This window comes from Hemiscyllium ocellatum, chromosome 12 (genome assembly GCF_020745735.1).
Source record: "Hemiscyllium ocellatum isolate sHemOce1 chromosome 12, sHemOce1.pat.X.cur, whole genome shotgun sequence".
Lineage (NCBI taxonomy): Eukaryota > Metazoa > Chordata > Chondrichthyes > Orectolobiformes > Hemiscylliidae > Hemiscyllium > Hemiscyllium ocellatum.
Window position 1 is genome coordinate 102543283 of NC_083412.1, and position 27822 is coordinate 102571104.

The 27822-nt window shown below is 42.9% G+C and overlaps 1 protein-coding gene across 1 annotated transcript in view; it reads right to left on the minus strand.

The window, feature by feature from the left end:
• Positions 1-27822, minus strand: part of hsf2bp (heat shock transcription factor 2 binding protein) — a 134012-nt gene that overhangs the window by 59362 nt on the left and 46828 nt on the right. The window contains exons 4-5 of the mRNA XM_060832843.1: positions 26747-26896; positions 20348-20489 (exon numbers count right to left, since the gene is read on the minus strand). Coding sequence (XP_060688826.1) covers positions 20348-20489; positions 26747-26896 — 292 coding nt within the window. The remainder of the gene's footprint in view (positions 1-20347; positions 20490-26746; positions 26897-27822) is intronic.

Here is a 27822-nt window from a genome sequence, read left to right on the forward strand (position 1 = left end):
AGTTCCTGGACTAGGGGGGATAGGACAAGGTTGGCTTGTCCATGTTTAACCTGAAGCCAGAGACTTCACTGGGTCTGCAGTCAATTTTAAGGACTCCAAGGGCAACTGCCTCTTGAATGCATACCACAGTCCTACGACCTGTGGTGGGTCTGTCCTGCCGCTGGGACAGGACACATCCAGGGATGGTGACAGTGGTGTCTGGGACATTGTCTGTGAGGTATGATTCCATGAGTCTGAGAGTCAGTTCTACCAGTTGGCCTCCAGACATTTGTTAGGAGGACTTTGCAGTGTTGACAGGGCAATTTCCGCTGTCATCTTTTCTGGTGCCTAGATTGATTCCAGGCAGTTCAACTGATTCCATTTATAACTTGAGACTTTGTAGCAATTGATACAACTTAGTGGCTTGCTAGTGCATTTCTTAAGGCAGTTAAAAGTTAACCACATTTCTGTGTGTCTGGAGTCAAATGTAGGCCAGGCCAGGGGAGGACGGCAGATTTCCTTCCCTGAAGGAGATTAGTTAGCCAGATGGATTTTTCTGACAATCAACAATAATGTCATGGTCTTCAAAAGATTTTTAATTGCAGTTTTTTAAAAATTGAATTAAAATTCCACCAGTGTTATTAACACCACTAGGCCATTGTCTACCCTCACAAATCTTTAGTTAGATCACATTTGAAACACTGTGTGCAGTTCCAATCGCCACATTATCATAAGGATGTGGATGCTTTGGAGGGGGTGCAGAGAAGGTTTACCAGGATGTTGCCTCGTCTGGAGAGTTTTAGTTATGAAGGGAGGTGGGATAAACTCAGATTGTCTTCATTGGAAAAATGGAGGTTGAGAGGTGACCTAATAGAGGTCGACAAAATTATGAAAGGCATAGATAGGGTAGACAATCAGAGGTTTTTTTCCCAGTTGGAAAGGTCACCTACAAGAGGGCACAGGTTTGAGGTCAGAGGAAAAAATTTAGGGAAAAACAAGGGAAATTTTTCACACAGAGGGTGGTTAATGCCTGGAACACACTGCTAGTGGAGGTGGTAGAAGCAGGTATGTTAGCAATGTTTAAGGCGTATCTTGATGGAAACAATAAAAGGAGGCAAACAGAGGAATAGAAACCATGCATAAGCAATAAGCAGAAGGTATGAATAAGGGTTAGAATTAGAGCAAGTTTGGTGGGACAAAGGGCCTATTCCTGTGTTGTATTTAATTGTATTGTATTGTGTCTAACATGCACTGCAGAAATTCATCAAAGGTCCTCAGGTAACACTTTCCAAACCCATAATCACTTCCACCTAGAAGGACAAGGCCAGCAGATACACGGGAACATCACCACCTGTAAATTCACATCCAAGCCACTCACCATCTGACTTGGAAATATATCGCCGCTTCTTCAATGTCAGTGGGTCAAAATCCTGGAATTCCTCTCTAATGGCACTATGAATCACCCCATATCAGATGGACTGCGATGGTTTAAGAAGGCAACTCACCACCACCTTCTCAATGGCATTCAGGACTAGGCAATAAATGCTGGCCCAGCCAGCAATGCCCATGAATGAATAAAAGCAAAAAACTGTCATGGCAGATGGTGGAATTTGACTTCAATAAAAATCCAGAATCAAGGGTCTAATGGCTATGAAACTGTTGTTGATTGTCAGGAACTACTCATCTAGTTAATTACTATCGTTTAAGGAAGGAAACTGCTGCCCCTACCTGGTCTGGTCTACATGTGATTCTACATGGTAATTCAGCAATGTAGTTAATTCATAACTGCCCTCTGTGAAATCAGGGATGAACAATCAATGCTAGTCTTGCCAGCGAAGCCCACTTTCCAGGACGAAGAGAAAAATTTTTTTGCCTTCACTCGGTGGCATTTTCTTCAGTTAGTGTGTCTTCTTGAAACCCTTATTCAAGCTACTAATTCATTTAAAATTAGTACTTGTACTCATTTCTTCAAATGCTTTTTGGATGTCTTCCTCTGACACCTGAAAAGCTTTCTGTTTCTGACACCTTTCTCTTGCTGACCTCCAAGCCACTTAGAATTGACTTTTCAACCTAGACTGGTTGGATACTATTAAAACAACATCTCTTCTCTCTAAATGACTCTCACAGTGCCTGACTTCTTCTGAACTGTTCTGACCTTGTGTTACAGGAACGAGATACTGAATTGGATGATCAGCCATACATATGGGCTGAATGGCCTGCTCCTGTTCTTATTTTCTGTTACCATGTTACACTGTGTAGAGATTTCAAAACTTTTGTGTATTAATACGTACAATATATATTTAGAGAGAGAGACAGGAAAGTGAGAAATCAGTAAAAAAAAATGAATGCTTATACTGTTACACCTCACTGTGGTAGCACTCTGGAAATCAAGTGCAGTTATTCCCAGAGCTGTTACAAAAAGAAAGATTTTATAAAAGTATGTAGAATGTTGAATTTATCTATCTTCTCAATCCAGATTGACAGAAAGCATAGACCAGGCTTCTGTAGTTAGCAAGAATTACTCTTTATTACAAATGAGTAGATTCTAACTACAAATAAACAATTATGAACTATTTTGTAAAGACAATGTCTTTTTATTTTTGTGCTTTTTAAAAAATGTGCCCTAAAATTTTTAAAGACTATGAATTTACAAGGACGGCTACTTTTTGAATTTGGAGGTGCCGGTGTTGGACTGGGGTGTACAAAGTTAAAAATCACACAACACCAGGTTATAGTCCAGCAGGTTTAATTGGAAGCGACGCTCCTTCATCAGGTGATAGTGGAGGGCTCGATCCTAACACACAGAATTTATAGCAAAAATTTACAGTGTGATGTCACTGAAATTATACATTGAAAAATTGATTGTCTGTTGAGCCTTTCATCTGTTTGAATAGCATGATGGTTTCACTTCTTTCATGTGTAAATCTCAAAACCTTTTTTTAAAAAGTTGCATTCTCAGGTTAGCTGTTAACAATGCGTGATAGCTAGACAATATGATGAAAGTGTTAGCCCCCTGGCAAGGATGCCCTGAGGCTTAGTACATTGGGGAAACCGAGCAGAGGCTATGACAACAGATGAATGGGCACCGCACAACAATCAACAGAAACGGAGAGTTCCCTCCCAGTTGGGAAACACTTCAGTGGTCCTGGACATTCGACTTTGGACCTTCGGGTGACCATCTTCCAAGGTGGACTTCTGGACAGGCAGCAGAGAAAAGTGGCCAAGCAGAGGCTGATAGCTAAGTTTGGTATGCATAGGGAGAGCCTCAACCGGGACCTTGGGTTCATGTCATATTACAGGTGACCACCATTGCACTATACACACACACAGTCTCTCCTACACACACACTCTCTCACACACACACTCTCTCTCACACACAGACTCACACACACACTCTCTCTCTCACACACACACACAGGCACTCCTATACGCACATATACACAGACGCGCACACAGACACCCACACACACACTCCCACATGCACCCCCTCACAGACTTAAGACACTCTACACTCACTACACACACACACATACACTTTCTCACACTCACAACCCAGACAGACAAAGACCCATATGCACATATATATTTTGTGGGGTGAATTTGTACTTACAGGGTTACGTTGTACTTTGCTCAAAAACTGCATGCATTCATGCATTCCGTTATCTCACTTTTTAGATTAGAATCAATCTAAACATCAGGGCACATTCAGAGAACACAGGGGGCTAACACCTTCAACATATTGTCTAGCTATCACCATTGTTATGCAATGCAACTTGAGAATGCAACTTTTTAAAAAAAGGTTTTGTGATTTACACATGAAAGAAGTGAAACTATCATGCTATTCAAACAGATGAAAGGCTCAACAGACAATCAATTTTTCAATGTATAATTTCAGTGACATCACACTGTAAATTTTTGCTATAAATTCTGTGTGCTAGGATTGAGCCCTTCACTATCACCCAATGAAGGAGCAACGCTGCAAAAGCCAGTATGCTTTCAATTAAACCTGTTGGACTATAACCTGATTTTTGGTGATTTTTAACTTTGTACATTTTTTAAGGCAATGAATCTGCTACCTATTTCAAACTCTGTGAGCTTTAGCAATGAGCAGCTGAACTGGAGCCAAGCAGTTGTTTACTGAAGTGGGAGCTGGCACGGGACAGGGTGACACTAGGCATGTGGACATACAAGATTGCTGCTGGACCACAATATGGAGAGAGACAGCAGAGCAAACACAGATACTGCTTGGGCCACCAGGATGCCAGCACAATGCACGCACAACCGAGTTGATTAGTTTAAGGCGGGTGGGGGAAGGAATGCACGACTAGCATATACTGCCCACTGACATCTTTGGTCCAGCCAACATCTTTGATAGAAATGCTAACCGTTTGATATGGATTCAATACAAAGCCAGGACTGCAGTAACAGTCCTTCTCAGGAACACCAATTAGCATCATTATTACAGTAATGGACTTCCATGCAGATGTTGAAATTGACAATGTCTGCACTGAAATTAACAAAGGCTGTGCTGGAACTGACAATGACTTAAGCAAAGCTATTAATGATTCTGCAATGTTTACAATAAACAAACTATGTTACAAAGACAATAACTGCATTACTGCCCTATTATATTACAAAATCTATATAAGTATCTTGACATGTGCTCCGGGTTGAGAGAGGACTCGCGGTTGGCCTTTGTGTTGTTGGTATCTCTCTCTCTCTCTCCCCGGAGCTCTGGTATTTTCTTGTACAATAAACTCTATCGTTGAACCCTGACTCTGACTCCGGGACTGCTGATTTTCCCCACAACAATTGGCGCAGCGAGCAGGATTCTTAATACTGGTGCCTTGGTCACAGGCCACAATCGGGAAGCCAGAGTAAGAGCCAATTTGTACATGCAAATGGGAAGAATCAGACCGGGCCAAAGACACAGTTTAAAAGGTATACCGATTGTAATGTCTAACTTGCTGCAGTACTGAGTTAAACATTTAAGTGCATGTCTGTGGAGAATAAATGTTAACTGTATTAACTGCTGTAAGAACCTGCTACTTATGCTGAAATAGCCAGAGGACAAGGCAGTGCCTGTCTCAAAAACCCTGCCTTAAACCAGTTGTTCAGAGGGGTAGCACCCCCATGCGAAGGTTGGGATTTGAAGTGGGATTTGAGGCACCAAGGGCACTGGGAGTTGTGAAGCACAATGGCAAAGTTGGGTAACATTGGACTCTTTAGGGCCGAACAACACAGACTCTGGTTTGAGTTTAAGTTAAAAGTTGGGTGCTTGTAATTGTAATTTCCGATGTAGTGGAAGAGGAGCTGATCACTCTGACCAAGAGCCAAACCTCAGTGGAGTGTATGTTACCAAGGTGGGGAGCGTGGACACTGTGAGTAACCACGAAACCCTGTCAGTCCATAGTAGAACAACAGAGCTTGAATAGTGTCCGGGAGGGTAAAGAGTCCTACCAGTAGAGAAATCACAGGGCGAGAGGTAGGTTTCTGGGCCAATCGGAAGGTGTTGGGTCAGTACAGGTTGCTGGCAGGGTAGAGGGATTCCAGTAGAGAGCACACCCTACTGAACCAGCATTCCCAGCCAATTGGTAGATACCGACTTAGTAATTGTGGCTGGGAGGGTAGAGAAGTCCCACTCGGTAGAGAGCACACCTTGCTAGGAGGCTGCTACAGCTGTAAAGACAGTGCTGGAACAATATTACTGACCGGGGTAGAGAAGTCCCCACTGGTGAGGAACACTTTACTGTTGGTGGTATCTGTGGGTACACAGTCTGCTAAATGGCAGATCAAAGTTATAAGGAGGGGTACTGCAGGTTCCCTTATTGAGAAATACAAGGCAGACAGACAAGGGTTGACAAAGCAAATGAAGAAAAGTAGTTGGGATCCATCGCAGACACTAGCACAACAGATAGAGTGGATAGATAAACAGAAACGGAATAAAACTAAAAAGATAGGGGTAATGTTAGTGTACCAATTAGCAGGTCTAAATTGAACAAGTGAGTGTCTCCGCGAATAGGTGGAGAAAGGACTAAGAACAACATAAAGAGCTGGAGGATAGAATACCAGAGTTGGAGCAGGAGTTAAGAAGGGTGCACAAACATTCAGACGTGGATTTGTTTCCTCCTTACAAGACCATCCAGCAGGGACCAACTGCTCCATCTGTTGGACGAATCGTGCAAGAGTATAACTTAGCGCCCGTTACTCGAGGAGGTACAGACTTACAAAAACAAATTATTAACCCTTCACCCAAGGGGAGAGGCAGCAAACTATGGCCTCCCTGGGCAAATTAAAGACCCTGGAGCACACATATCCGGTTCTGAGAAGAACTGGATAGTGTATGGGTAGGACACCAACTACACCTGAGAGACAAACACCAGCTGGTCCAGGCAGCTTGCCCAGCAGACCAGTGGAGACAGGTAGATGGTGGACCCGATGCCACAGCAGCCCAAGACTTTAGGGGAAGATGGTGGACACATGCTGTCGCCCTTACAACCATGGTAGATGCCCAGCAATTTTAAAGAGGAAATCCAGAGGATGCTAGGAAATGCTCCCACGAACTGGAGCAACATCATGACGACTTAGCAACTTAAAGGGGAAGGAGCCTCTGAGCATGGGGAAAGATTATTTAGGGTTTATCAGGAATGCTCAGGGCAAGCAAACCCAGATCGGGGGGACTGGGCATTTATCCACCCTTTTAAAGAAGGGCTCTCTAGCGCCCACCAAACCATCCTGAAAATGGGAGTAATAATGTCCCAGGATTATGATGAGTGGGCTAGTGGGGTGCAGGAGGCAGAAGCTCCTGCAATAAAGGCAAGACCTGACAAAGCAGCTGACCAGAATGGAGGCGAGAACAGAATAAAACTATCCTGCCTCAACTGTGGCTGACAAGGACACTTTGCTAGAGAATGTAGGGCCCCATGTGCAGGGAACAATATAAAATACTGCAGCCACTGCAACAAAATAGGACACACAGAAGCAGTGTGCTGGGAAAAGTATGGGGCACCCCCAAACACCACCCAGAAAACTGCAGAACTGTGGGAGTCCTGAGCTCAGCAGAGCTGACAACCAGCTGCCCCATTTGTGAGGGTAAGGGAGAGTGGAGAATTTACAGGCTTGCAGTAATAGGAGGAAGGAAATGTGAAATGCTAGTAGACGTAGGAGACAGAGGATAGTGGTGGAGAGTTGTTTTTCAGACTGAAGGCCTGTGACCAGTAGAGTGCCACAAGGATCGGTGCTGGGTCCTCTATTTTTTGTCATTTACATAAATGAGTTGGATGTGAGCATAAGAGGTACAATTCGTAAGTTTGCAGATGACACCAAAATTGGAGGTGCAGTGGACAGCGAAGAGGGTTACCTCAGATTGCAACGGGATCTGGACCAGATGGGCCAATGGGCTGAGAACTGGCAGATGGAGCTTAATTCAGATAAATGCGAGGTGCAGTATTTTGGGAAAACAAATCTTAGCAGGACTTAGACACTTAATGGTAAGGTCCTAGGGAGTGTTGCTGAACAAAGAGACCTTGGAGTGCTGGTTCATAGCTCCTTGAAAGTGGAGTTGCAGGTAGATAGGATAGTGAAGAAGGCGTTTGGTATGCTTTCCTTTATTGGTCAGAGTACTGAGTACAGGAATTGGGAGGTCATGTTGCGGCTGTACAGGACATTGGTTGGGCCACTGTTGGAATATTGTATGCAAATCTGGTCTCCTTCCTATTGGAAAGATGCTGTGAAACTTGAAAGGGTTCAGAAAAGATTTACAAGGATGTTGCCAGGAGGATTTGAGCTATAGGGAGAGGCTGAACAGGCTGGGGCTGTTTTCCCTGGAGTGTCGGAGGCTGAGGGGTGACTTTATAGAAGTTTACAAAATTATGAGGGGCATGAATAGGGTAAATAGGCAAAGTCTTTTTCCTGGGGTCGGGAGTCCAGAGCTAGAGGGCATAGGTTTAGGGTGAGAGGGGAAAGGTATAAAAGAGACCTAAGGGGCAACTTTTTCACGCAGAGGGTGGTATGTGTATGGAATGAGCTGCCAAAGGAAGTGGAGGCTGGTACAATTGTAACATTTAAGAGGCATTTGGATGGGTATATGAATAGGAAGGGTTTGGAGGGATATGGACCGGGTGCTGGCAGGTGGGACTAGATTGGGTTGGGATATCTGGTCGACATGGACAGGTTGGACCGAAGGGTCTGTTTCCATGCTGTCCATCTCTATGACTATGACTCTATGACATAGGAGCGGCCGTATCGATCACAAACTTACCCTTACCCCAGACAAATAAAATGATTCATTGAATTGGGGTAGGAGGGGATAAAACACCAGCTTATCTAAGCGAAACTACCCTCGTAGAAATAAACAATATATATGTCCCCATGAAATTCTACGTGTGCCAAAATAATGAGGACACCATAATGCGTAATGATCTCATGAGAGAATATATGTTCTAATCGATCGTGTGAAAGAGAAATTGATTTGGCAGACAGAATGGTCGACAGACTGAGATTGGGAAACTTACAAGTCACCTTGAAACTATTAAAGTGGCTACAGTCACCAGTAGGGACTGGAACTTCGAAAACGGGGGCATTCGGAGCCATCTGCACCTCTGCCCCCAGAGCATGGGCAGATACAGATCCAGTTAACATAGACCCGATAAGGGTTCCTGGACCGGAGTGAGTATAAGCTCTGCTGACAATACCCAATAAAACCTGAAGCAGAAAAAACAGTTGTGGAGATAGTGCAAGGACTAGTGAAACAGGGAATCCTGAAATAAATCACAAGTACAACTAATTCCCTGACGTAGCCAATAATAAAGCCTAATGGGAGCTACAAGTTCACCATTGATTATACAGGACTAAATAAGGTCACGCTCAAATTACAGCCCATTGTAGCAGACCCCTCCACCATTTTTAACGGCTTGACCCCGAGCACAAGATTTTTTTTACTGTTTTAGACATAGTCAACGGGTTCTGGAGTATCCTGTTACACCCTGAGTCCCAGAAAAAATCTGCTTTTACAGCAAGGGGTGACAGTACACATGGACTCACCTGCCACAAGCGTTTCACAACAACTCCACTATTTTTCACAGAGTGATGAGCGACATTCTGAAGAAAGTAGATTTACCAGAGGATAGCACTGCCCTCCAATATGTAGATGATGTCCTAATTGCTTCAGAGTCTGAGTCAGGACACCAGGAAGCTTTATGTCTAGTACTACAGAAATTGGCAACTGTAGGGTTAAAGGTTAGCCCTACAAAGGCATAGATTGGCAAAACCCAAGTCTTATACCTGGGACATCTTATATCAAAGGGACTCAATAAAATGCATAATGACTATAAGAAGGCAATCCAACAGAGGCCACGACCTGCCACTGTCAGGGAGTCAGAAAGGACATGGGGCTATTCAACTACAGTCGGAGCTTTCTACCCGAGTTCGCAAAATTGGCTGAACTGATCCAGAGATTAATCAAAAGAGGCAAACCCATCTTGGAACCTGTAACCTGGGGATCAGAACAAGAGGAGGCATACAGTCAGCTTAAAACTTGACTCATATTGGCCCCCGGGCTAGGGCTGCCAGATTCCAGCAAGGATTTTCATATTCACTGTAATAATGAAGGAGGATTTTATTCAGCAGTGGTCACCCAAGATCACAGTAACAGGAGAAGGCCATAGGGTACTACTCAACTACAGAAGAGCCAGTAGTCACTAGGTTGCCCAGGTGCATAGCAGCCTCAGACTGTGCAGCTTGGGCCGTCAGGGCTAGTGAGCCCATAGCAATGACGGGGAATGTCATCCTCCACACTAAACACATCCTAGTAGAGATGCTAAACACAGGGAAGCTGAAGGCTGTCTCCAATATGAGAAGGGCAAAGTGGGAAGCTGTTCTTTTACAAGTTAGTCCGTGGTAATAGTTAAAGATAGGGAAGAAAACCCAGCTGAGGGAATTCTAGACACAGGGGAAGCACACAACTATGGAGATATAGATGGGGGGCAAAGATAGGGGGAGAGTAAAGGATAGCCCCCCCACCCCCCCAAAGGAGATCCTCTTTATGAACGGGTCATGAAAATATATAGCAGGGTTGCCCCAAATGGGATGGACTGTCGTAAATGATAAGTTAGGAACAGTTATGTCTGGAAGGATTGATGGAAGTCAGTCCGCACAGGTAGCAGAACTGATAGCACTCACCAAAGTACTGCAACTAGCAAAAGGAAAAATCGTAAATATATATGCAGGCAGTCAATATGCCTTTGGTATAGTCCCCGACTACATGATGGCATGGAGTAGAAGAGGGTTCACCTCCGCAGGGGGATCCCCCATCAGACACCAATTAAGAATTCAGGCACTAGTGCCTGTGAACAACCAAAAGAGGCTGCAGTAATGAAAATAAAATCCCACCAAAAGGAGCCAGCAAAAGAGAGTCCAGGTTGGGTAAAATTCAAAGGAAACCAGGCAGTAGACTGAGCAGCTCAGAAAGCCCTAGAACAAGAAGCCACTGACGAGGCTGCAATAGCCACTATTGAATTAGCAAAAGACGCCATCCAAATTCAGCAGCCACTGGAGGACACCCTGCAGGAAAACAGAGGGAAATGGGAACTGCAGGAATCATTCAAAGGGGAGGATGTTGTCTGGAGGGGAGCAGACAAGGTGGTAGCACGTGTGTATACAGAACACATTGCTTGAACTGTACCACGTGCTCTCCCATACAGGTACAAGGGCCATGATAGCAAGCTTAGGGAGAGAGTGGAAGAAAAAGGGAATGAGAAGAGACATGGCCAGGTTGTGCCACAGATGCACAGTTTGTGCTCAACATAATCCAGGGAGACCCATAAAAGTTAGGATGGGACACCAGCCAGACCAAGGAGTGCCTGAGAATACTTTCAGATAGATTTTACAGGGCCACTACCACTTTCCCATGGGAAAACGTACTGCCTTGTCATTATAGACCAATTCACCCAGTGGATAGAGGCATTCCTGACCGTGTGTGTATTGGGGGGGATTGGGGGTGGGTGGGGTAGCCCTCCAGAGCGACTCCAACCAAGGGACACAATTTACAGGCAAGGTCATGAAGACTGCCAATTATTCAGCATTAGATAAAAATTTCATCGTCACTATCACCCCCAGAGCTCAGGGATAGTAGAGAGAATGAATAGAACACTTTAAAATACTTTAGCTAGGGCCATGCAAACCTCAGGCAGAACATGGGCTGAAGTGCTGCCAGCCATACTAATGAAATTAAGAGCAACCACAAATCAGGCAACTGGGCTAACATTTTATGAATTAATGACCAGGCAAGCAATGCAATTGCCAGAGACTATAATCACAGGTGGCACCGATGTGGGTACACTAAAAGACAAAATTCAGCAATATGTGATAGAATTAAGCACCCAGTTGAAAGGGATGTGGAAATCTGTAATTGATAAACAGGACAAAAAGGACAAGGCAAGGGAACTCCAAATCTTCCCTGAGGTTCCAGCAGCGGGAAGCCATGTCCTGGTGTGAGCACTGCCTGACAAACTAGGCTTTGCCCCAAATCGGATAGGGCCATACAACGTGGTAATAAATGGGGATACCTGTGCCTGCATAGATAGTAAAGGAAAAGGCACATAGAAGCACTGGACCCAACTAAAACGCTTTAAACACTCCGGTGACCAAACTAATGTCATTGACCATTCCTCAGGTGCAGGCCAGAACAGGGGACAAGACGGTCACCCGGGGGGAAGTACCGAAAACACAACAGAACATATTACACAAAAGCACAACTGTACCTCCTGACGAAAACAAGGATTTTGACTGATATCTTTATTAACTGCACAAAATGTATATACCTCTGTGTATTTTAATGTGTTTAAGTGTCGCGACTGTTTGGAGCATGTCAGGATTTGAAGATAACCTCTTCTATAAAACACACCTAAGTCTGCATGGGAACCAAACTGTCAGCTACCCACTGGCACAATCAGTAGGATCCCTATTTGTGCCCACCCTGGTGTGGACCCCTCGTGACTGTATACAGTAGACAGTTTGGAAGCTCCGTGTAAAGGACAGATGGGAAAATACAAATGGGAACTCCAGGGTAGATGTGTGCAACTGGGCAGGACCAACTGCCCATAGGGCTGGGTCCCCCAGCCTAGGGAAGGGAAGACCCATCTAAAATCCAGTAGTTACCCACTCTGTTTCACAGGGCAGGGATGGGGATGCATTTATGCCCTGGTTCCCAAAAATGACTCATGCACTTATCAGCACTGTACAGTCACCAGGGGACAGTTTACCTGCATCTGCAGCAAGCAGGCATACTTGAATGTGACTGCGGGCAGACAATTCATATGTGGTCAGTGCAATGGTACTCATGTCGACTCTGCCACATGGATGTACCCATTCCATACCTACCAGCTGGGGGCAGACATCCAGGCAATCAGGGGCAACATGGGTGGACAGGGAGATGGAAGGACAGGAAAATGTACGTTACCGAGCGGCGAAAGGATTGTTTTTCCATTTAAAGGGACTTATGCAACAGACACCCCAGACCTCCCAAACCTGTTCACAGTGGAAACAATTGCACTCCTTGCCGTACCATGCCCCAGTGGGGGACGTGTTAGTGACCCATTCCATCAGCCAGGAGTTCTGTGCTGACTGGCAGGTCCCCACCATCTGGGGTCATCATTGGGATATGGATGCTTGGGATCTCTATCTTTGAGGGGGCTCAGCAGGGGTCATCAGCGCCAAAAACTGAAATTACCTTGTATGTAGCCTGACTATCTTAGGCTATAATACCACCTCAAAAGCTCTGGAAGCAATTAATACAGAGTTGGCTGAACTCAAGACTCTACACATAGCAGACACTTTACGCGGTGGATTATCAATTAGCGCAGCAAGGGGGAGTTTGTACAATTACTGGTAACAATTGTATCAACCATGTCATTGTTGACTTATAACAGTACAGAAGCCATCAAGAATATCTGAGACTAGCTAGATAATTTTCAACAGGGAGCCACATTACAGACAGCTGGCTAAATTGGTTGATAGGTAAATCTTGGGGACCCTATTTGGCACATGGGTTAGTTCTCCTCATTGCAGTCATGCTGATATTCTGAGTAGGCCTCGGGAGTTTAAGGCTCTGCTGAAAGGCACAACTGATGAGAATTGTGCCAGCAGCAGTGTCACCATGGAAGAGCCCAACGAAACTGGCCTTAAGATGACCTACCTCTACCTGTAAATTGGGTGGTGGTTTGCTGGAGATCTCTGAAGTTGCCTCCTTGACCACAAAAAAAGGGGGTGAGGGAAGTGGGAGATGGTGCGGGGCAGGGTGATACTAGGCACATGGACTCACAAGATGGCCGCTGAGCCATAAGTTGGCCACTTGACACACAAGATGGCTGCTGGACCACAACATGGAGGGAGACAGCAGAGCAAACACAGATATTGCCTGAGGCCATCAGGATGCCAGCACAATGCACTCACAACTGAGTTATTAGTTTAAGGCGGGTGGGGGAGAGAATACACGAGTAGCGTATGGTGCCCGCCAAAGTGTCTGGGTCCAGCCAACACCTTTGATAGAAATGCGAACAGTTTGATATGGACTTATTACAAAGTGCTAATAGCCAGGGCTGCAGTAATTGTCCTTCTCAGGAAGTGCGATTAGTATCCATTACAACAGTAATGGACTTCCACGCAGATGCTGAAACTGACCATGACCGCACTGAAATTAACAAAGGATGCGCTGGAACTGACAATGACTGCACCAAAGCTGTCAATGATTCTGCAATGTTTACAATAAACAAACTATGTTACGAAGACAATAACCTCATTGCTGACCTATTATATTACAAAATGTATAAAGGTATCTTGACATGTGCTCTGGGTGGAGACAGGACTCGCAGCTGGCCACTGTGCTGTGGTATCTCTCTCTCTCTCTCCCCAGAGCTTCAGTATAACCTTGTACAATATACTGTCATTGAACCCCGACTCTGACTCAGAGGCTGGTGATTTTCCCCACAACACAACATTCCCGCCTCAGGCGACTGACTGTGTGGAGTTTGCACGTTCTCCCCGTGTCTGTGTGGGTTTCCTCTGGGTGCTCCGGTTTCCTCCCACAGTCCAAAGATGTGCGGGACAGGTGAATTGGCCTTGCTAAATTGCCCGTAGTGTTAGATAAGGGGTAAATGTAGGGGTATGGGTGGGTTGTGCTTCGGCGGGTCGGTGTGGACTTGTTGGGCCGAAGGGCCTGTTTCCACACTGTAAGTAATCTAATCTAATCTAATTACAAATGAAATTGACTGGTTTATGGATTTGAGCTTAGTTATCAATGATAAAGATTCTCTTGGCAAAGTAACTGGTCACCAGATGGTTGAAACATTTGGTTAACAATAAGATAAAGAGAAGCTAATTTGACGAAAAGGGAAATCAATAGGTCCGCAGCAGCTAAAAATTGAGTTCTTTGCAGTAAGCCACTTTAATTCAGAAGAAAACCATCTTATCTTTCTTTCAGCAGATGTTACAGCTTGTGACGTAGAACTGGATAAGTCAGACACCTTTCATAATTGAATCAGCCACAAAACCACTGAAACCATTCGGAAAATGGAAGATCAAGAAAACACCTTAGATCAATAAGAACCAACCTAACAACAACTATGGCACCGTTTCCCAATTTTCCCTCCATCTATATTTTCTTCCTGCTGTTTATGTTCATCTATCTGTGAGTGCGTGAAAGGGGGGAAGGCTTAAATTTAATTGTTTAACTGTAGTGAGAATCTAATTTGCTATAATAAACCAATTCTTGTAAAATACGGAAATTTGATCCATGCTTTCTAAGAACCTAGATGAGGGATTTTTGAATATTTCTTTCAAGAACTTTAATTTTCGTGACGATTGTGGGAATAACGGGGATTGGTTTTCAGCACCTATCCCAGTGAGTCGTGGTAGTCAACATTTAACTTTAGTAGTTAATGCTCCAACTCACTTGTAAACACTCCCTCTACACATACATACAGACATAAAACAAAGGGTGTTACAGGTGGAGAAAAAGACAGGAAAGCCAGTTCAGTGGTTCCTGAGCCTCGAGTTGCTGAGATTACCCTTTGTTGAGCAGAATGTTCTTCTTGATTTTTCTTCCAGTAGATACTTTTACATTTCTTCACAGGGGGCACATGTTCACATGTATGAATATCCCGGCCTTGTTAATTAGAAGTCACCGCTTACAGAACCTGAACATTGGGGAAATAAACTGGCTCTTTCAGGTTTGAGATGAGTTTAGGAGCAGGAATTGGAACAGGAGTAAAGGGAAATTATACTTGACAAATCTTCTCAAATCTTTTGACAATGTGACAGTAGAGTAGACAAGGGTGAATCAGTGGATGTTGTGTCTTTGGATTTTCAAAAGGTCTTTGAAAAAGGTCCCACACAAGAGATTAGTAAGCAAAATTAAAGCTCATGGTACCAGAGGTAATGTATTTATGTGAATAGGGAACTGGTTGGGAGGCAGGAAACAGAGAATTGCAATAAATGGGTTGTTTTCAGAGTGGCAGGCAGTGACAAGTAGACTGAATGCAGTATTTCCAAATTTGCAACAATATCAAGCTGGGTGGCAGTAAGTACTTTGAGGAGGATGCTAAGAGGCTACGGGGTGGCTTGGACAGGCTGACTGAGTGGGAAAATATTTGCTGCAAATGTGTTGCTGGTCAAAGCACAGCAGGTTAGGCAGCATCTCAGGAATAGAGAATTCGACGTTTCGAGCATAAGCCTTCATTCAGGGAAAATATTTGGCAAATACAATATAATATGGATCAGTGTCAGGTATCCACTTTGGTGGCAAAAAGAGGAAGGCAGATTATTTGAAAGTTGGTAGTTAGGAAAGAGTGAAGGGCTTTTATCTTATAATTTGACCTTTGTGAGGTACCCTATTGAACACCTTCTGGAAGTCTACTGATTCCCCTGTATCCACTCTGGTTGAGACTTCCTTAAAAAAAATCAGTCAGAAATGATTTCACTTTCACAAAGTCAAGCTGACTTAGTTTGGTAAGATTATGATTTTCCAAATGTTGTGCTATTATTTCCTTAATAATTGATTCCAGTGGTTTCCAACCATCAATATTAAGCTAATTGGCCTAGAAGTAGCTGATTTTTACCTCCATTCTTTTCTGAATAGGGGTGTCACATAACCAGTTTTCCATTCCACTGGTATTTCTCACAATTCAACAGTTTATGGTAAAATACAACTAATGCACCCATTATCTCTGTAGCCACTTCCTTTAGGATCCTAGGATGCAAGTCATCAGGCTCAGGGGAGTTATTGGGGGAGTTCAACGAAAGAAATGAACTTATTTGTCTTCAACCCCATTAGTTGTCGAGGACTACTTCTTCAGTGATGGTGATGGCACTTAATTTCTCCCTTTATTCTTCAGTATTACTGGAATGTTTGAAGTATTTTTCACCATAATAACTGATGAAAAATATCGGTTTTAACTCCTCTGATTTTTCCTTGTTCCTCAAAACTGTTTGCCAAGACTAATTTTCTAAGGGACTTATGTTCACTTTGATCTCTCTTCCTTGTTGTATATTTGAAGAAGCTCTTATTGCTAATTTTTGTATTCCTTGCTAGTTTGACTTCATTAATTGTTTCTTCGGTCTTAACTTTTAGTCCTTCTTTGTTGGGTTCCGAATTTATCCCTGTCTCTGCGCTATCACTGTCGATGGCTTGCTGATATGTTTTACCTTTCAACTTCATACCTTTCCTTAATTTCCTTCGTTAGCTGAGGTTGGGTTATTCCTCTCTTTGAATCTTTCCTCCTTAGTGGGATGTATTTTTGCTGCAAGTCCTGACCTGCCTCCTGAAATGTCTGCCACTGTTTGCTTACTGTCATTCCTGCCAATGTAGTCACTTCATTAGAGCTAACTCTATCCTCATTTCATTGTAATTCCCTTCATTTCAGTTAAACACTATTGATTTGACCTGAGTTTCTCACTCTGGAAACAAACATTAAATCCTATTGTGCTTGATCACTATTTCCTGGGGGATATTTTACTCAGAGGTCATTTATTAAACCTATCACCCATTACCAGATCTAAAATAGCCTGCTCCCTGGCTGGCTCCACGACATGAATCTGTTGTCATAGCAACCCTTTCCAATTTGATTAATCCAATCAACATGAAGATTAAAATCACCCAACATTACTGCTCTATTACTTTTACATGCCCAATTATTTGTACATCTACAGCTTTTTCCACACGAGTGATAGCTTTGAGGGTCTGTACACTATTCCTTCCAATGTCTCTGCCCAAATGGACTGAACTCATCTGAGACTAGATCATCTCTCACAACTATACTTGTTGCATTTCTTACATTAGTGCTATCCCACCACCTTTTCCATCCCTCTTCTCCTGCTGAAATGTCAAATCTCCCTGAATGTTAAGTTCCCAGTTGTGACTGTCGTGTAAAGCTGAGATCATATTCATTTACCTTGATTTGTGTATATTTGTCTACCTTATTCCGAATGCTTTATGCATTAAAATACATAGCCTTTCAGTTTATTCTATTTCCCTATACTTTTATGGTTACTTGGTACAATATGATACTCCCACATTCTGTCCTTTCCTTTTGTTTTCTAGTAACAATCAACCCCTTTACTAAGCTGCAATCCTACTTCCCTTTCACCTTTGATTTTATAATTTTCCATTCAACCAACTGCCACCCCCACCCACTGTTTAGTTTAAAGCCAAATCAATAGCCCTAGTAATGTGATTCACCAAGATTCTGGTCCCAGCATGATTCAGATGAAGCCTGTTTCATTAGAACAGTGCCATCTTTCCTCATAACTGATGCTAGTGACCCATGAATTCATAGCAGTCCTACCATGTGGTAACAGGCCTTCAGTCCAGGAAGTCCACACCGACTCTCCGAAGAGTAACCCACTCAATCTGAATCAGTTTCTCCCACGCTACTTTCTGCCAAGTGTCTACCTCTTTAAATTTGTTGATCATGAAGAGCCAGGAGGGGACATGAGAGTTTTGTTGGCAGATAGGATCAACAAAAACTCTAAGGCCTCCTATAGGTATGTCAGGAATAAAAGAATTTCTGTTTCTCAGCAGCACCAGCAACTCGGAGGGTGGGAGCTTGGACCAGGGGCCTGCCGGGAGCGGTGAGTCACTGATTTCAGCTTTTATATTTGAAATCAGAGAGCAGAGGTTTCTGGGAAAGGAGGGACTTCTTATTTTTATTTCCATGCATCTATATAAGTCAGTGTTTTCTCCGTATTCTCAGTAACGTTGCCCTTTTCCAATGTGAATACTGATGAAAAGGTTTCATTCATCGCTTCTCCTATGTCCTCAGATTCAACACACAACGATCCACTACTATCTTTGATTGGTCCTAATCTTACTCTAGCCATTCATAGAACGTAGAACAATATAGGCACTTCCACCCTTGATGTGCACCGACCTGTGAACTATTCTAAACTCATCCCCCTACACTATCCTTTCATCATCTGCTTATCCAAGGATTGCCTATATCTCCTTAATGTGGCTGAGTTAACTACATTAACTCTCTGAGTAAGGAACCTGCCTCTGACATCTGTCTTAAATCTATCACCCCTCAATCTGTAGTTATGCCCCCTCGTACAAGCTGACGTCATCATCCTAGGAAAAAGACTTTCACTGTCTACCCTATCTAATCCTCTGATCATCTTGTATGTCTTTATCAAATCCCCTCTTAGCCTTCTTCTTTCCAATGAGAACAGATCCAAGTCTCTCAGCCTTTCCTCATAAGACCTTCCCTCCAGACAAGGAAACGTCCTGGTATATCTGCTCTGCACCTTTTCCATTGCTTCCACACCCTTCCTGAAGTATGGTAACCAGAACTGTACACAATATTCCAAGTCAGGCCGCACCAGGGTTTTGTATAGATGCAGCATGCGGCTCCGGAACTCAAACCCTCAACAAATGAAACCTAACACATGCCTTCTTAACAGCACTATCAACCAGGGTGGCAACTTTAGGGATCTATGTATATGGACTCCAAGATCCCTCTGCACATCCACACTACCAAGAATCTTTCCATTGACCCTGTAGTCTGCCTTCCTGTTATTCTTCCCGAAGTGCATCACCTCACATTTAGCTGCATTGAACTCCATTTGCCACCTCTCAACCCAATTCTGCAGTTTATCCAATTCCCTCACAACCTGTAACATTCTTCCGAACTGTCCACGACTCCACCAACTTTAGTGTAGCCTGCAAATTTACTAATCCATCTACCTATGCCTGTGTCTAAGTCATTTATAAAAATGACAAACAGCAGTGGTCCCAAAACAGATCCTTGTGTCACATCACTATTAATCGGACTCCAGGCTGAACATTTTCCACCAACCACCACTCGCTGCCTTCCTTCAGAAAGCCAGTTTCTAATCCAAACTGCTAAATCACTTCAATTCCATGTCTCTGCATTTTCTTCAACAGACTACCATGTAGAACCTTATCAAAAGCTTTATTGAAGTCTATGTATACCACATCAACTGCCCTACCCTTATCTACTGCTTGGTCATCTCCTCAAAAAGCTCAATGAGGTTTGTGAGACATGACCTGCCCTTGACGAAACCATGTTGACTATTTCCAATCAAATTGTTGCTTGCTAGATAATAAATTCTATCTCTTATAAACCTTTCCAAAACCTTTCTTACAACAGACCTAAGGCTCACAGGTCTATAATTACCTGGGTTATCTCTACTGCCCTTCTTGAACAAGGGCACCACATTTGTAATCTTCCAGTCTTATGGCACTAAACCTGTAGACAATGACGACGCAATGCCAAAGGCTCTGCCATCTCCTCCCTAGCTTCCCAGAGAATCCTTGGATAAATCCGATTTGGCCTTACCTCTCTATTACCTTTTTAGTCCTCCTCTGCTGGATTCTGCATATATCCTAGATTTTGGGTCTATCACTGACATTTGACTCATTATATATATATATTTTTTCAACTCAATACTCTCCTTAACTCCATCGGTTATCTATGTTTAATTTCTCGCTCTCTTAGAATCCCCCTCCTTACTCAGATATATTTTTTGCTGAGAGTCAAGATTACCTCCTGAAATGCCTGATACTTCTTGCCGCTGTTTTTCTTGTTAATCGATCTACCCAGTCTACTTTAGCTAACTCTGTCCTCATTTCAGTGTTATTCTGTTCATTTAGGTTGAACTATCACCTGGATAATCAGCACTTACAAAAAGTAACTTGCTTTTAAAAGTGCAGTAATCCGTCAACAAACCATGATTTTTAAAACATCCCTTTCCCTATTTCAGTCCACAATCAAAAACATACAAAAAAACCCACAACAGTCTTTAGAGTTAAGATCACAAAAAAAGTGTAGTAACCCGGAGCAAGAATAAAACTTACTTGTAACAATTCCTGCCAATGCCAGAACAAACTGGTTTTCATCTGAATCCAGATTCTGTTGCTCCTTGATGCTTCCATCTAGAGATTTCACAAAGCTTTCTATTGTCTGGCCCACAATATTGAAGAACTTTTCTGCTTTGCTCTATTAATTAAAAAAAATCCTGTTCATAACTTAATGACTGACTTACAAACATATTACAGTATTGCCAAATGAATTAATGACATAATAAAGATTGTTGTTGCTGTTGAAAATCTGAATACTCATGAAGTCAGGCAGCATCAATGGAAAGATAAACAATGATTTTTATTACAACCTTTTGTTAGAACAGATGACAACTAGAAAAATGGAAAAGAGGAAGTGATGTCGAGAAAAGGTTATATGAAAGCTCTGGTTCCTGGAAGGGCGGAATGGGGAGAAAGGAGGAAATACATAATATATTCAAGAGAAGTCAGCATGGCTTCATGAGAAGAAATTATGCTTGACAAGCTTGTTACCATTCTTTTAGGAGCTAACAAGCAGGATGGATAAAGGGGAAGCAATGGATGTAACATACTTGGATATCTAGAAGTCAGTTAAGGTATCATACATAATATAAGAGTCCATGGTGTTGGAGGTATGATATCAGCATTGGATAGAAGACTGGCTAACTAATAGGAGACAGAGAGCTGAGTTAAGGGGGCATTTTCAAGTTGGAAACCTGGCACAGGGATCAGTGCTGGGGCCACAACTATTCGCAATATATATTAATCATTTGGATGATGAACGTCAATGTTCTACAGTCAATTTTGTGTATGACAAAATGAGGTGGGAAGGCAAGGGGTAAGGATAACACCAAATATCAGCAGAGGAATATTTATCAGATTAAATGAGTGGGCAAAAACTTGGCAGATGGATTATAATGTAGAAAAACATGAGGTTATGCAATTTGGCAGAAAAAAAAGTAATGAATATTATTTAAATGGAGAAAGATTGCTGAAAGCCACACAATTATGGGTTTTGGAAATAGGTATGCATCAATTACAAAAAGCTAGCAGGCAAATTCAGCAGGTAAAAGGGAGGGCAAATGGAACACTTGAGCTTTGACAAAGGGTCGGTTAGACTCGAAACGTCAGCTCTTTGCGCTCCTTACAGATGCTGCCAGACCTGCTGAGATTTTCCAGCATTTTCTCTTTTGGAACATTATCCTTCATTTTAACGGGAATGGAATATAAAAGTGGGGGCTTTGCTAAAACTATACAAGGCGTTAATCAGACCACAGCTGGAAAACTGTGAACAATTCTGAGCCCCTTACTAAAAGAAAGGTATATTCGTACTGGAGGTAGTTCAGAGAAGGTTCACTAGACTGATACTGCCTATGGTGTGATTGTGTTATGAAGAATGGACCTACATAAATTTAGAAGAACGAAAAGTCCTCTTATTGAAACATACATGGATTTTGGGGAGCTTGTTAGCAAAGATGTAGAATGGTTGTTTCGCCTTGTAGGACAGTTTAGGACAAGAGGTCATAATCTCCGAATATAGGATTGCTCATTTAAGACAGAAATGAGGAGGAATTTTGACAATTTAGACAAACTATTAACCAGTAGAGGAATCAAAGTTATGGCAAAAAGGCAGGAAGGTGGGGTTGAGGGTTATCAGATCAGCCATGACCTCATTGAATGGAGGTGCAGACGAAATGGGCTGAATGGCTTACTTCTGCTCCTAGTTAAGAAGGGTGGAATAAAAAGGACAGATGGAGTATTAAAAAGGCTGTATGGACTCCTTTGCAAATAGGAGAGAGAAGTCAAATAGGCAGGAGAAATCAAGCAGGGGAGGAGAGACTTCTTCTTTGCCAATCCTTCAGGTCAAGGATGACTGGCTTTCACTCATGGAGGTGAGTTCTGTGGAGCGATAGATTCTCCCACAGATGGGGCAGGTGGTGTTTGATGAGGTGTGTGGGTGCACTGCTCTGGAATCCAGTGCCTCTTGAGAGACAGCAACTGCATTGAAATTTGGGGAGGAGCTCTTCAGCCACTGAAGTAATTTCATCTTTGGGAATATCCATCAGGGTCCTGATGTTCCAGGTCCCAAAATTTATTTTGGTGGGCACGGATTGGGAGAGGAAGATGCCTGTGCGTGGATTACTTTACTGTGGCATGGTCATTGCTCACCAAGCGCCAAAGAGTAGCTTAGAGACAGTAGATTTTATTTGTCATTTCTCCCATACACAACTGAGACAGTAAAAATCCATTATTGCATCCCTCAGCCTGAGAAAAAGCTTATCTCTATCCACCCTGTCTATACCCTTCATGATCTTGCAGACCTCAATCAGACCCCCCCTCAATCCCCTTTTTTCTAATGAAAACAATCCTAACCTATTCAACCTCTCTTCATAACTAGCACCTTCCATACCAGGCAGCATCCTTGTAAACCTTCTCTGCACTCTCTCCAAAGCGTCCACAACTTTTTGGTAATGTGGCGACCAGAGTTGAGAGTGTTGGCTTTTTAAAATTTCAGATGTTGCCTTCGGTTGGTTTAAATAGGGTGTGCCTTGTGTAACAATGGCTTTTTCAGTCACTAAGAGTTTCCTGGCAGTGGAAAAAGTCACTTCAGGAGTTTTACAGGAAATTGTTATAAAGGGGTAGAAGGGTACTATACCTTTTAGAGTGAAGGACTTAGCAAGCACATAGACTACTAGAGAATTTACAAAGTAAGATTTGGTTCAGAACAGATAGCACTGGCTGAGTTGCTATAAGATAAAAACAAATTCAAATTCGGCCATTATACTCAGAAAATAGCAAATTCCAGTCAAGTTTGAATTGAGTACATTGACAATCTTAAAAGCCAATGACACAACTCAGTGCTTTGGGGATATAAGACCAGGGAAAATTGAACAGTTGGGAGAAGTGGGCGGCATGGTGGTACAGTGGTTAGTACTGCTGCCTCACAGCGCCAGAGACCCGCCTCAGGTGGCTGACTGTGTGGAGTTTGCACATTCTCCCTGTGTCTGCGTGGGTTTCCTCCGGTGCTCCGATTTCCTCCCACAGTCCAAAGATGTGCGGGTCAGGTGAATTGGCCATGCTAAATTGCCCGTAGTGTTAGGTAAGGGGCAAATGTAGGGGTATGGGTGGGTTTCACTTCGGCGGGTCGGTGTGGACTTGTTGGGTCGAAGGGCCTGTTTCCACACTGTAAGTAATCTAATCAAGTACCAAGCTACCAGCATGTAAAGATTGCCTGAAAAATAGCTCTCTTAAAGTACCTTTATCGATCAGTGAGCTCTGAAGCAGAATCCCCAAGAAGAAGAAAAGACAACAGGAATATAGGGAAGAACCAAAAGCTGCCTGGTTTTGAGATACGAAGGTTTGTTTTATCGAACCAGTATTGTGGAAGGGGAAGGTAAAAAATAGTTTAGAGGAAGGAGTTGTAAATAGTTGTTCGTTAATTATTCTCTGTTATACTTTAGAAATAAAGTTGTTAATTTTTACTTTAACTAGTTCTTGGCCTGTTGAATTTTGACAGATTACATCCCAGGATAAATCTTTCCTGTATTGCTGGATTTAAATCAGCTGGAGAGTTTACCTGTGTCGTAACAAAGTGAGCAAGGCCAAGCCTTTGGAATTTGGCAAACAATCTGGAGTAGGCGTTGCCGGTGTCTATGAGGAAAGGGGAGATAATTGTTACAATCACACTGCATTTACAATTGCCAAGAATGCCATCAGAGTCTTTGGAAAGGGATTAAAGTCAACTGCAGTTGAAGCACTTAAACATGAAAAGGAAATGAAACAGTTTGAAATACGTTTAAAGGCACTGGAAAAAGAAAACAAAAGGAAGGCCCTAACAGAAGGTAGAGAGGAAGAGTGAGAAATGGGCAAGTAAAGAAATTATGGGAGCAAAGGCTGTTGGTAAATTCCAGGAAACTGGTAAGTAGTGAATTGTTCTGTGAATGACATATTATAAGACGGGGTGAAAATCAGATGTGAGGAACAACATAGGAGTGTAGTAAGCAGTTAATGAGGTAATTTTGGTAAGGTAGGGTGGGAGAACATGCTATGCTTTAAGGTGAAAGCCCTCCAAAAATGTTGACACCATTTCAACTTGGGCAAAAAAAACACCCAGCTCTAAGATTTTAATATAATGTAAATATTTGAGACCACTGTACTAATCACTATACACACTCTACTAGCCTTTGTCCATGCTAATATATTACCCCAAACTCCGTGATCCTTTATTTTGTACATTAGCGTTTTCTGCAGCACTTTATTCAATGCTTTTTGGGGTTTTCAAGGATGCAATATCTACTTTTTAATCTAATTTTGTCATTTTATCTAATCTATTAGCTACACCCACAAAAAAAACTGGCAAACGCAGTTTCCTTTACTGCAAGATCATATTTGGTTTGTTTGATCAAACAATCACATTTTAAATATTCTCAATTTTTATGATGCTACGATTTGTGCACAATGGAATAATACTACACAAATGGGTTCAACTGAATTTAACTCTTAAAGAGCATTAAAGTGGATAAGTTGCCATGGCCTGTTGGTATCTACCACAGATGAGAGCCAGAGACAAGAGAAAACATTACTGGGGACTTAATCAAGATCTTTGTATCTTCATTAGTGTTGGAGAGGCCCCAGAGAACTAGCCAGGAGCTGATGTTGTTCCTCTGTTCAAGAAGGGAAATAGGAATAATCCAGAAAACAATAGACTGGTGAGTTTCACATCGGTGTTTGGGAAGCTATTGGAGAAAATTCTTTGGGATAAGATTTATGCGAATTTGGAAAATCATGATCTAATTAGGGATAGCTAGAATGGCTTTGTGTAGGGTAAGTCATGTTTTACTAACTTGACCGAATTTTTTGAGGAGGTGATGAAGGTGATTGGTGTGGTTTCAGCGGTGGATCTTGTCTACATGAATTTTAATAAGGCTGTCAACAAGATCCCTCATGGTAGGCTCATCCAGAAGATTAAGATGCGTGGGATCCACAGTGAATTGGCCTCATGGATTCAGAATTGGTTTGTCCATAGAAGACAGATGGTAGTGATGGAAGGTTGTTTCTCAGGCTGGTGATCCATGAATAGTGGTGTTCAGCAGGGATCCATACTGGGTCCTCTGTAGTTGTGATATCTATATAAATGACTTAGATGAAAATGTAGATGGGTGAGTTTAGATTAGATTACTTACGGTGTGGAAACAGGCCCTTCGGCCCAACAAGTCCACACCGACCCGCCGAAGCGCAACCCACCCATACCCCTACATTTACCCCTTACCTAACACTATGGGCAATTTAGCATGGCCAATTCACCTGACCCGCACATCTTTGGACTGTGGGAGGAAACTGGAGCACCCGGAGGAAACCCACGCAGACACGGGGAGAACGTGCAAACTCCACACAGTCTGTCGCCTGAGTCGGGAATTGAACCCGGGTCTCAGGCCCTGTGAGGCAGCAGTGCTAACCACTGTGCCACCGTGCTGCACAGTTAGTAAGTTTGCAGATGAAACAAAGATTGGTGGAATTGTGAATAGTATCAAAGGTCGTCAAAGGATACAACAGGACATAGATAAGTTGCAGATATGAGCGAAAAGGTATTTAGTTATTCGCAGGACTCTGAACAACATTGACATACAAAGGGATCTTAAGGTTCAACTCCATAGCTCCCTAAAAGCGGACATGCAAGTAGATAGGTCAGTAAAGATAACATATGGCATGCTTGCCTTTACTGTCAGGAAGTTATGTTGCAGTTTTATAAGACTTTGGTTCAGCCACAGTGGAGTACGGTATTCAATTCTGGTTATCAAGTTACAGGAAGGATGTTGAGGCTTTGAAGAGGGTGTAGAAGAGGTTTACCAGAATGCTGCCTGGATTAGAGGGTATGAGCTATAAGAAGAGGCTAGAAAAACTCAGGTTATTTTCTTTGGTCTGGAAGAGGCTAAGGGGAGACTTGATAAAAGTCTACAAAATTATGAGCTGTGTAAATAGGGTTTACAGTCAGAATTTTGTTTTGCCAGAGTTGAAATGTCTAAAACTAGGAGGGATGCATTTAAGGTGAGAGGGGAAAAGTTTAAAGGAGATGTGAGGGGCAAGCTTTTTACAGAAAAAGTGATGAGTCTGCTGCCAGGGGTGGTGGCTGAGGCAGCATCTGAGTTGCAGGAAAATCAACGTTTCGGCATTTTCCTGCTCCTCGGATGCTGCCTGACCTGCTGTGCTTTTCCTCACCATTCTAATCTTGACTCTAATCTCCAGCATCTGCAGTACCCATTTCTTCCTGCCTGAGTCCTCTTCATGGCCAAATGTTGGTAATCAAATGAACACCAGATTTAAAATGTAATCCATATCATTGTTTAACACTAGCTTTGAGTGTGTTTGCCATTCAACCACATTCCTTTGCAAGGTCATAGAAATCCTAATATAACTTACTCCTCCAAGGATAAATTTAACGGATTCCTCATTGCTGGAGACGCTCCAGAGCAAAGTACAGACTGCAGCACCCATTTCTGTGCAGTATTCAGCTTGTTGAAGGAGCTGCTGTCTTGCTTCATTCAACTCTAGCCTTGATGCTAATTTTTCCTTCAAAGAAAAAGAAACAATTTCAGTGGGAACGACGAAGCCAGCAAAGAGACATCTTTTGGTTTCTGTATTTGGTCCTGCTTTTAGTCACAAGCACAAGAGGACCACTTCCAAAAACTAAATCACCCTCAATTCCATGCCTCCACATTTTCTCCATCAGCCTACCACGTGGAACCTTATCAAAGGCTTTACTGAAGCCCAAGTATACCACGTCAACAGCCCTACCTCATCTACATGCTTGGTCACCTTCTCAATGAGATTTGTGAGACATGACTAGCCCTTAACGAAACCATGTTGACTATCTGAAATCAAATTGATGATTATAAATCTTACCTCTTATAATCCTTTCCAAAACCTTTCTACAACATACCTATAGAAAGCTTTAGGGTTCTCCTTTATTCTATTTGCTAAAGACTGCTCATGTCCTCTCTTTGCTGTTCTTAACTCTCTCTTTCAATCTGTAACTCTCCATTGCCTCACCTGTAACATCTTGCCTCATCAACACATAAGCCTCTTTCTTCTGCTTAACAAGAGATGCAATTTCTGTAGCAAACCATGATTCCCTTACCTTATCACTTCCTCCCTGCCTGACAGGGACATACGTATCAAGGATTCGCAATATCTGTACCTTAAACCAGTTCCACATTTCCATTGTCTGCATCCCCTGCATTTTGCTACCCCATTCTATGCATCCTAATTCTTGCCTAATCGCATTATAATTGCCTTTGTCCCATCGATAACTCTTGGCCTGTGGCATGTACCGACCCCTTTCCATCACTAAGCTAAACGTAACTGAATTATGGTCACTCTCTCCAAAGTGCTCACCTACAACTAAATCAAACACCTGGCCTGGTTCATTACCAAGCACCAGATCCAGTGTGGCCTCCCCTCTTGTCGGCCCTTCAACATACTGTGTCAGGAAACCC